This window comes from Oryzias melastigma, linkage group LG4 (genome assembly GCF_002922805.2).
Source record: "Oryzias melastigma strain HK-1 linkage group LG4, ASM292280v2, whole genome shotgun sequence".
Lineage (NCBI taxonomy): Eukaryota > Metazoa > Chordata > Actinopteri > Beloniformes > Adrianichthyidae > Oryzias > Oryzias melastigma.
The window spans coordinates 16870521-16881516 of NC_050515.1; the positions used below are offsets into that span (position 1 = coordinate 16870521).

Below are 10996 nucleotides of genomic sequence, written 5' to 3' on the forward strand. Positions count from 1 at the left end.
TAAAAAAAAAAAATAAAAAAAAAAAACGTTTTTTTTACTTCTTCCAGACGAGGAATCTGATAAGTCAGCCACGTCTGCCAAGAAACGGCGAGTGGAGACCTTCCAGCAGAAGGAGAAGAGGAAGCGGGAGCTGGGACAAGCCACCTCTGACAAGACCTTTGTGGAGGAGGAGAAACGGATCCTCCGGCAGAATGCTGAATGAAGTGCAGCTGCATTTTCTTCATGATTTGAAGTGACCAGAGCAGGTCTCACATGTCTGCATTTTGGCCAGAAAGAAGTCAGTAAGCTGCAGACAGAAAGGGGATTTTATTAGGATGCTAAAATACTGTCATTATTTTATTACATTAAAATTGTTTTATCACTTATAATTAATTTGTAATTGTGTTTTAATTTGTCATTTCTTGTCCAAAGATGTGATGATATTGGTAAATTAAAGCTTTATGAAATTCGCTCACATAGTTTTGATAGTGAGCAAAAAGCTTGAAACAAACTGCTGTTTGCGTACGCCGAGTTGCTTGAATTTTTGTATCTCGGCAGGTGGTATGATGATGAATGAAAGCCATATCAAACGCAAATGTTTCAACTTTATGGCTTCTAACTAGGATTCCAGTTTAGTTTGTTGTTTGTAAGTTAACTGTTTGGATCCGGTACCTGGTCTGTCTTTTTTTTTTTTTTTTTTCCCGCGCACCGAATTTCTGCTTAATTTCTTTGTGTTTGGACTCAAATTCCTGCTAGAAGTGACTCTCCACTTGTTGAAATGATGATTTGAAGAGACATTTCTCCTTTTGGACACTAGGGGTCAGGCTTTACCCACTTTAGAACTCCTGTTTTTTTTGTTTTTTTTTGATGAAGATTGCTTTCATGTTACAATAAAATCCTTGATAAAAGGAGCACTCAACTTTAATCTGGAAGTTTTATCATTTTCCTTTAGCATTTCTGTGTCACACATAATCTCCTTTCATACTATAAGTTCCTCTTGAAAATTTTAGTGTCAATTTGCGCTTCTATTTTTAATTAAACTTCTGTTCATACATAAACTTCTTCATTCATACACTTGTTTATATAATCAGTAAGTGAACTGCAGTATCTCTAAAAAAAAAAGAAAACCTTCCCGTTGTCATTCTTGAGATTTCTGTGGTTCCTGGAGGTAGTATAATGGTTTTTAAAAAGCACAGAAAAACTTTCCACTGTGCAACACTTTAGTGATCAGAGGAATTCCAGGCCTATCTGTCATCGTGGGTCGACATGAAGTGGCAGTAAATATGATTCGGATAAAATTCCTGCCTCCAGGTATGTGCCTGGCCTTGCCCGAAACGTGTACCTGGTGCAGATTTCTATCAGCCGTATTTACGAACAAATAACTCTTCTTTTTTTTTTTCTTTCTTGGACTGACTGACTGAGCAATGAGCCGGCAGGTCACTGTGAGAATTAATCATCTTACTGTCAGTCTTGAAGCTGGAAATCTCCCAGCTTTGACTTTCTTTTTTTTTGAGCAAAGCTCCTATCTCAAACATTTTTTTTTCTTCTTAGTTGAATCGTTACTGTCTTTGATATGATATCCGCTGCATTCTTGGGGAAAAGATCTTGTTACCAGAAGAAAGCATTTTTTGTAATCTCACAAACGGCTGGCCTTATCCCCTTTTAATAAGAGAACATCCCAGTCTTCTGTTACACTCTGGACAGTCGCGGCATTACTCCCTCAGGCCCTTTAAACAGCAAAACTCTGATAAATCTTCCCCGAAATAAAATTATTTTTGTCAAAATAAGATTATGAAGTTTGTTGTGAGATATTGGTGCATTTGTAAGAGATGGCTTACTTCTTTTCCACTTATGGGTTAAATCAGGATTGCTCTGTTGTATCAGCTTTTTCTAAATGCAGCTTTCACATTAAAAGTGAAATTTAGGCATGTTTTTACTAATGAAGCCCAGTTTCACCTTTTAGACAAATTTTTTTATTAAATTAAGCTACATATAAGTGAACCAATAAAAAAAAGAAAATTACAGTATGCACTTTTTTTAGTGTGCAAATTTTCTTTTAGTTTTGTCATAAAAGTTCCAGTAATAGTACAAAAGACTGCTGGATAAAATCATTCTGCTGCAGCTAATTTATTTGAATGAAATTTAATTTTTTACTGTTCTGGCTTAAGTTGTTTTTTTTTCAGCTTGGCTATAAATGCTTTGATGCCTGAATTTATTTTCAGCTACAAAAAAAAACTCACTTGCGTTTTTCTTTCATGAAGCATTTTTTTCACAATATGAAGTAATTTGTCTTTTTAAAGTGTGTAGTATAAAAGAGGACCCTTATTATTGAGGAAAATGAAAATGTCGAGGCTTTATCTTTCGTGCATTCCATGAATCTAAATGACTACAGCTTCCAAATAACCATCTTTATCCTAAACTATTCCAGAGGTGGCAAAAAAACGTTTTCTTTTTTCAAAACTTAGAGAATAGTTTTTGCTTTGTTTCAAAATATAACTTTTCCGTCCTGGAGATGGAGATCCAGCATGACCTTTTGCCACAATTTTTGTATAATTTAGCCATCTCAAGCATATTGTTATATGTGGATTTTACATAACTAGGAGTAGTTTTTAGAGAGCTTTTGCTCTTTTTTCAAAATAAAATAAAAATGAGCAAAAGCAACATCTAAAATCTGATCGATTCTGCTCATGTGGTTCTCCTTTATGTCTGTAATTTTGCTCAAGTTGTAAAAACAAAGATAAGATAAGAATTGCAGTTCAGGTTGTACCAATTAAAGAATTTATTTTACTTTTTTAATATATTGTTCCAGACTAATTTCTCCATCAATTGGAGCCCAAATCCACATTCTACTACATTAATTTCCTTGTACATCCCATAAAAAGCTGCCGTCTCCTTCGTGATTCTTTTCCTGCTTAAAACAAACAGTTGCTGTTTTTATGATTTACATCATAATGATGCATGAATTGTGTCTGAAGGTCAAAGGAGGACTGCCTCTTCTTCTTCTTCTACTCTCACATGTTGGTGAAGCAGGAATTTTCCAAACGGAGGCCAGACAGAAATATAATACAGTAAATTACAGTAACATTGCGGTCCTCGGCCACTGATTGCTGCTGAATATTTTCAAACAATCCATTTTTCCTTGAGGCTGACACAAGATCTCCATCCGTCTGCAGCACCCAGGAACGTCTGTGACGTACGTTAGGCTGGAAGCTAATCATCGTACAGTAGCTGCAAAACTACAAATTACAAAATGATCTGTACGAGTTACGGAAAAATGATTAAAAATCCCTGCTGCAGTGGTGGAATTTTTCATCAGCTTGAGGAGCTACAACCACAAAAAACGTAAAAGAGGTTGATTGAATTTCCACATGCGGACGTGAGAATGCAAACCTCCCGTGGAAGGAGCTGTGCCATGACAGTGCTCAGATGATAGAGAACAGTAGCACGTGGCAAGAAGTTTGACCTCTTGGGATGATAAACATGCCAGAAGTTGCCTCTTGATAGCGATATGAAGCAGACACAAAGACAGAACAGACTCTCCGTGTCTAATTCTGCACTTAGCAAACAGGTCATGAATTGAGAATGTGAGAGCTCTGGAACTTAGTCTGATACTTTTAGGAGGAAATGTTGGGGTTTCTTGATGAAACTGAGGTCCACAGACTGATGCATCAGATTCTGCAGCAGATGCATCCTTATTTGGTGTCCACTTTGGATCTCCGTTTAGCTTCACTACATTTCCCCAAAGGCAGTTTCTGGGTCTCAGCTCAGCTTTCAGCTGCATATCAAGTCAAGTAAGACCTTATCTGGGCGAGAGGATATGAAAAGATACTAGGTTTATACGTGTGATAGGGACGGTTTTTTTATTACAGATCACCAGTGAGGACGTTATGTGGTTTATGATGTTTGTCTGTGTTGTGATTACACAGCTGCCCAGCGACACAATGGCTTCTTTTTCTGAACTTTATTTGCTTTTTTATGTAGTTTAGATCTTAAAAATCCCAGAGGATTTAATGAGTCATGTAGTTGTCTCATGAAAGGTTTCTTAAAGACCAGACTAAACCTGATGGATGGATAGAATCTCATTTTCCTTTGGATCGGATTTGCAACAGTTAGTTTATTGAATTAACAGTGAGGGTATTATCAGATTCTGCAACTCCAGGCAAGCCTGACAGAAGAAGAAGAATTTGTGCCTCAGTTTTGTAATTTAAGTCCAGAGAAGTGTGTTTCTTTTTCTTTTCATCTATGCTCAGCAAATTGCTCCAGAAATCCTGTGATTTGTTTAGATGCAGCATCTGAGCTCATTTCACTTCAATCATACATCAATCATGACTGAAAAGGTTTACTTGAGATAACCTTCTCAAATAATGTCAACTTTTAGCACTCTATGTAAATTCTGAAATGTAACTTGTTTATTTTGAAAAAATTTAAGCTGCGTTAAGAGTAGGGCTGGGTTGATAAAATTGATTAATCGATATGAATTGATTTAAGCTTAGTAGATCAATAATCAATCATAGGCACGCATATAGTTAAAGTCCGCTAGCTTGATACTAACCTATAATGGAATTTCCCATAAGACGGCTAATGCTAACGCTCAGTCCACCTAAACATACTTTTCTGACTAAATTAACATCTTTATATACTGGTAGATATGGATTTTCTACTATTTGTGATCTAAAACCGTAGTGTAAAATATAATTTTTTGTTCATACTTTCTTCTTTTAAAATAAGATGTAATGCTGTAGAGTGGTCGCCCCCTAGTGGCCAAACTGAATGTTGGCACAGAGTAAGCCTGCTCCACTTCCCATCATCCATCTGTTTATGTGCTCTCTCCCTAGCTTGCAGCTCCTCACAACCTCAAACAAACATTGTTGGTGCAACAAGAATGGTGCTCAAATTTAAAGCTATCCAGCCATGAAGTGCTCGGACGGGGAAAACGTACATAGATCGACTCATCAACAAGTGGAAGCATCAGAAAGGAACATAGCAGGGGACTTGTGGCCTGCTGTGGTAGCTTCGTCATCGCACCTACAAGCTTTTTCCAATTGCATATTTTTGTCTGCTCCCGATTTACAACTATTTGATTATGGAAATACTCAGAAATGCAATTTTAACTTAATTTTCTTTATATGTGTCCTCCATGTTGAGCAAAATGCCACAAAATCTTGTTAAACACTCCCAAAACAAGTTTTTCATCAGAGTGGGTCTTTAACTATAAACTTTTATGTTAGTTTTGTTTGATGAAAATATTAACTCTTTTGCAAATAAATGTAGGGAAATATTTAGGTTAACCAAATGAGCAACTTAATATGCTGCACAAGGAGCCTTACCGAGTTTCTTTCATTAGCAAAAGTGAATGACAGGAATGTCACTCTCTGTAGCTGCAGGCTCCTGTCAAAGCTGCTCTGACAGGGATCCTCCTGTCTAATTTATACTCTGGAAAAGGCTTGTGTCCACAGGCATAAATTTAGCTGCAGTGCGCTTAAAAAAAAAAAAGAAAAAGAAAAGGTCGGCCCATAAACTAGCCAGGACACAGAGAGGCAACAATGGGCAGCCATCAGGAGGAGAGACCCGACAGCTGCACAGCCTTGAATCACAACGCACATTTACGCACAAACATGCACACACACACACACACATATGCACACGGATTCCTTTTATTTTCCTCCTTCTCCCACATCCACCTCTTTCTTCTGTGCTCTCTGACCAGGCCCGCTGAAAAGAGGCCAGCCAAGCAGATGTTCTGCTACTGGCCTCACAAAGAGCATGAGAGACTGATGGAGGAATAAAAAGGGAAGAGGAAAGAGGCTTACTTCCTCACCGAATGCAAGACTGATCGGAGATGCAAGTGTGAGTCAAGTCGTCACGTCTTTATTGTACATGTCATCATCAAGTCTTGCAAACAAGGATGTCTATTTCTTATTAAGGTCTCAAGGTACTATAGATATCCTGTAGTTTTGGTTCAATAAAGTAGTTACTAAATTACCTTCACGCCCTATAAAAATTGTTCATGTTTTCTACTTTAGTTGTGGCAACAGTAGAGCTTTATTACCGTAAACACAAGATCGTCAAACTCTGACACCACTGTTTACAAAGCCAGTTTTTCCAGCTTTTTGGTCACAGCTATGATGTTTTCAAACCCCTATCCTTCCAAAAACGGGCAAAATAAACACACCTGTGCATGGTTGAAACACACACAGACAGGATTTTTTAAAGTTCAGATAATTTCATCTTCACTTGCCAACCAAAGGTACATTGGAACAATTTGAGGGTTAGATAGGAGTTTTAGTTTTTGTTGTGAATTTGGTCCATTCAGCATTGGAGTGAATGGGCACTGACTCGATTGTATATCGGGTCGCCTAGTGGTCGTGCTGTAAACTGACTTTAAAACATTTAGTTTCAAACCAGCTTCAACGAGGAAGTGAAAATGTTGCCCTTCTATCAAGCCACTAGATTTACACACGTGACTAATCTTTATTGATATATTAGTGAACAATTATAAAACTTTAATGGTCATAAATCTCCTGCTTGTGGCTACAGGTGTAAATAAATCTACAAGTTTCCTCTATGTCATCTTTGGCTCTCCGGATCTTCCTCTTGGAGTGCAGAATCCCAATGGGGCTTTAGGCACACCATTTCCCCCACACACCCTCTACATCCCACCTGGGTGTGGTTATTTCAGGACATCACCCACTGGTTTGGTTTATTCCTAGAAGTATGGAAGCATCAAAACGGAGACTGTGATGAATCAGGGAATCCAGGAAGTCTTCCGCACCCTTAAGAATCAGAACAACCACAAATGTTTTTGCATCTTTACAGTTATGTTGTCGCAGCTTTAGTCTTCAATTGAGTCATGAAATCTGGTGCCAATCATTGGAAGTTTTGTACAAACTTTTGAACTGAACAGATGGTAAATGGCAAGGTCAAACCACAGAAACAATCATTTCTCCGTGTGCTGAGCAACATCACGACTTTTCTTGAGATGTCAACATTGTGGAGTACGTGGGTCTTGTTCAAAATAAATAAAACCTATCCCAGTGGACAATTCTTGGATTTGTCTAGTTTAGATTGGCACAGATGATCAGCTAAATCTTCTTTGGTTTTTTTTTTGCCAAAAGTTGCACAAAATTACAACACAGGCAGACAAAGCAGACTTCTGATGAGACAAGAGGATGGAGGTTAACCAGCTGTAGAAAAATACTACTTTAAGTGGGTGGAAGTATTTTGTTTTTACAATTTGTTCCAGTTTGAACATTGTTTTTTTTCTTGTTGGGTTAAAGCTGCCATGCAGCTCTCCGACTTTTCAATCCAATTGTGGATATTTTACTGTGAGATGCTTCTATCGCTGCTTGATGCATTCTAGTCTGACTTGAGCAGTCCATCTGACATGATTTAACTTCTAGATCCAGGTGGGATTCATGAAATGAATTAAAATGTTAACTATACACTGCAAAAACTGCATTTTAAGAAAGTAAAAAGACCCTTGTTTCAAGAAAAGTGTGTTGAAAGAGAAATCATGAAAGTGTTTCAACACCAAAATCTTAGTTTGATGAAATAAAGGTTTAAATGACTAATATTTTTTCTTAAAATAAGAATTCTGAGTAAGAACATTTTCATTATCCCACTGGCAGCCTTTTTTCTTGCTTATTTAAAGGAAATCTTCCAATGGGATAAAAATCTTCCAATGGAATTAATTATTTTTAATGGATGTGTTTCTGTAGAGTAGACATTTACAATTCTGACACTCTAGTATCACAATTGGTTGATTTTATTGTCACTATTTTAATTTCTAATTTAATATACTTAATTTCTACAATTTTTACAATTTTATCAGTTGCAATACTCAGGTAATAATTTAATCTGATGCTTTTTTTTAAATTAGGGGTGACTTAAAACAGTGAGAATAGACTGAATTCCACCATTTTGGAGTTACAGATTAAATAATCCCCTAAAACGTCGATTTCAACCCTTCACAGGCAACAAATTCCACGTTTTATGTGTGAAAGTTGTTGACTTCTCCCATTTTTCTCCTCCCTCCTCCTGCTTTCCTTTGTCCTTTTTTTAACACACAATACGCCTGCAGGTTTTGACCTGTGAATAACTGCCCCGACAGGGTCTAGTCAGTCAGTCGGGGAGCCAGCAAGAGGCATCAAGGGCTACACGGCTCCTGCAGGGCAATAACACATGCACAGATGCTTATCAGCTTTTACAGAGGGTGGCAGTGGACGAGAGGGGGGAGTGTGAGCCCCTGTTGTTGAATAGCTTTGAGAATAAAACCCCCTCAATCAACAGAAATACTGATATATATTCATATGTATGTTCTCCAGGTTGAGGTATAAAGGGCGCACGTGCAACCACACACCCACTGCAGCTTTTCAGCAGCTTCCCTCGCACATTCCAAGCAGCAGCAACAGCAAACAAACAGATTAGGGTTGAAGTAAAGTATGTTTCATTGCTGCCTCTGATGCCTCTCGTTTTGCTGCAAGCGAGGACACGGGTTAGATGGTCAAAAAAGGGAGGGTAACAGAAGAATAAACACTCACTTCAGTCATTTGTAGTGATTCATTACTCATCAGGCATACTCTGTTTTTAAGTCTGCGGTGTGACTGAAGGGGATGAAACGTGTAGAAATGAAGAGGCACCAATGAAAACACTAATTCCTCATGACAGAGTAAATCCTGATCATTAAGAAGGAGTAAATGGTGATGAAGAGTGAAGAGTTAATCATCATCCTCCTTATTGTTTGCTTCAAAGGCATGAATTTTTCTCTGTATCTAAACGAAGAGCTAAAAATGTTTTTAGCCTAAAGATGAGGATTTTTCCTGCTATTCTTTGCAGCTTCCACTAAAGGTGATAAATTAATATCTTGGCTACCTAAAAAATAATTTGGGTCAAGTTTAATTTTATCAAAAATATTTTAATAAAGCCTTTTTGTTTTAAGCAAAAATATATTTCAAAATAACAAAAAAAATGTTTTTTAGAAAATATATTTTTCAAGACATCCTTTGTAAACTGGTAACATTTTCACCATTCTTCCTTATTTGTTAAGAGACTTATTACAACCATGTGAGCTACATTTAAACAATAAAGATAGCTAAAATCAATTTAAATGTGCCCCGATTAAAGATATAGCCTCTGTTTTTTGGTTTAATCATTTTCTATTATGGTTCATTAGTGACGTCTGGGTTCGCACTTCCTGTTGTGACCTCTGCACATTACACACAGGGATGCACTGACTGAGCTGCCTGCTGAGTAATAAGAAAAACAAAAAGTAAACAGAGTTATCAGAGGGAAAACATGTCAATCAACAAAAGGGTTTGATAGGAAAAAAACAATGAAAAAAAAGGTGGGATTGTGTCAACATCACGCTGGAGTCAAGCAAACACTCAGATACAAGAACTATTGAAGAGGCTCAATGGAAAAATCACAAACTCTAGACTTTAAAATTCTACTGTAATTAGGCAGAATAGACATTTTAAGATATACAATAAACACCATCATTTTTTTATACTAGGTGATGATCATATCTTTTCTTTGGCATTTCCTTTAATCCTATTTAAAAAAAATCTGATGGTTTCACTATCATTAGCAATAAAACATATGCCAGTGTAGCACCTCAAATGCTGATTTTGGACCAGAATTGCTCTAGGTTCAGAGGAGCAGTGTATAGACTAATAAAGTAATAACCACAGACCACAATAATGATTTTAGAATATTTGATTATTAATAAAATAATAAGACATAACAAAACATCTTCAAGTCCTGTCATAAACATGGAAAATTAAAACAGAAACCCAAAATAAAAGTTGTGCACTATAAGTTTTTTCTGTAAAAATAATTTGGTTTAACCCCGGGGTTGGTCAAAATTCACCTTGCAAGGTTTTGATTCTCTTTATTCCTTTCACTTAAAAGCTATGTTAGTTCAATTAGCCTCTCTTTTATATTAATTTCAAAATTAAAGTTCACCTTATATTTAAATGTCTTAATTTAAACCGTTAACACAAATGTACCCGTTTGGTTCACAAAATACAATAAACAAAAATATACAACTCCTTAAATCAAAACCATATTTCAATAAAATAAAAGAAATTTCAAACAAAAAATAAGAGGAGAGTCCGTTCCATCCTTTGGTAATGTTTTTTTTTTCTTCTAAAGGAGGTTCCTGGTGACTCAGCACCTGTAGAAAAGAAGTAGGTTGTGTCCTACCACGAGTTTGAAATGTTCAGTTCCTTTCTTGTAGCAAACTGGGTTACACCAGGGTATGTATATTTTACAAATCAAAAAAATATTCAGTATACTTGTGTATACATGTGGACAGGGATGTGATACGAATTGTATTTATGAGTTTTGACAAGTCAACTTTCTAAGTTTTATTCAAGCCTTGTTTCCACTGAGCAGTCCGGTCTGGTCCGGTCCGGTAAGAAGTGGTATGGTACAGTAAATTCTGGCAATCGTTTCCACTCAGTTAACCCTTATTTACACTGAGTGGTCCATATGGTACGGAGAACAGTGGTATGGTACTGTCCAGTTAATTATTGCGAGCGTTTCCACGAAGTTAAGTCTTGTTTACACTGAAAAGTTTGTTTTCTCAGTGCATGCATGGTCTAGACTGCTAGGGTGTCATTGCATCATTTTAGTGTGACAACTAGTAAGGCAACAACAATAGAAGTCATCCAGCAGCTCGTCTTTTTATTACCTTACTCTAGTACATCATGTATAACATGAAATTAATGTTGTTTGTAAGAAGATTGGGTGCGAATGCTTAGAAACATTAAAAACGTTACCTTAATTCGTTAGCTATGTTAGCGCTTTCAAATGTCGTCATCAGTTTCTGCCAATCAATGGGTGGCAACAGCAATGGACCTATAACCAATGGGGGGCCCAAAAAGTATGGTACTGTTTAATAGGTCCATTTTACAAGAGAAACGCTCAAAGTACATGACTGGACCGTATGATACCGCCCAGCGGAAACGAGGCTTCAGTGGGTGTGCATGGAGATTTATTTTGCAAAACAATGACA

The 10996-nt window shown here is 36.9% G+C and overlaps 1 protein-coding gene across 1 annotated transcript in view; it reads left to right on the forward strand.

Annotated features, from left to right (window-relative positions):
- Window positions 1–904, forward strand: part of lg4h1orf52 (linkage group 4 C1orf52 homolog) — a 2598-nt gene extending 1694 nt beyond the window's left edge. Inside the window, exon 3 of the mRNA XM_024279386.2 lies at window positions 48–904. Within this exon, the coding sequence (XP_024135154.1) occupies window positions 48–202 (155 nt within the window). The 3' untranslated portion in view covers window positions 203–904. The remainder of the gene's footprint in view (window positions 1–47) is intronic.
- Window positions 905–10996: the final 10092 nt, after the last annotated feature.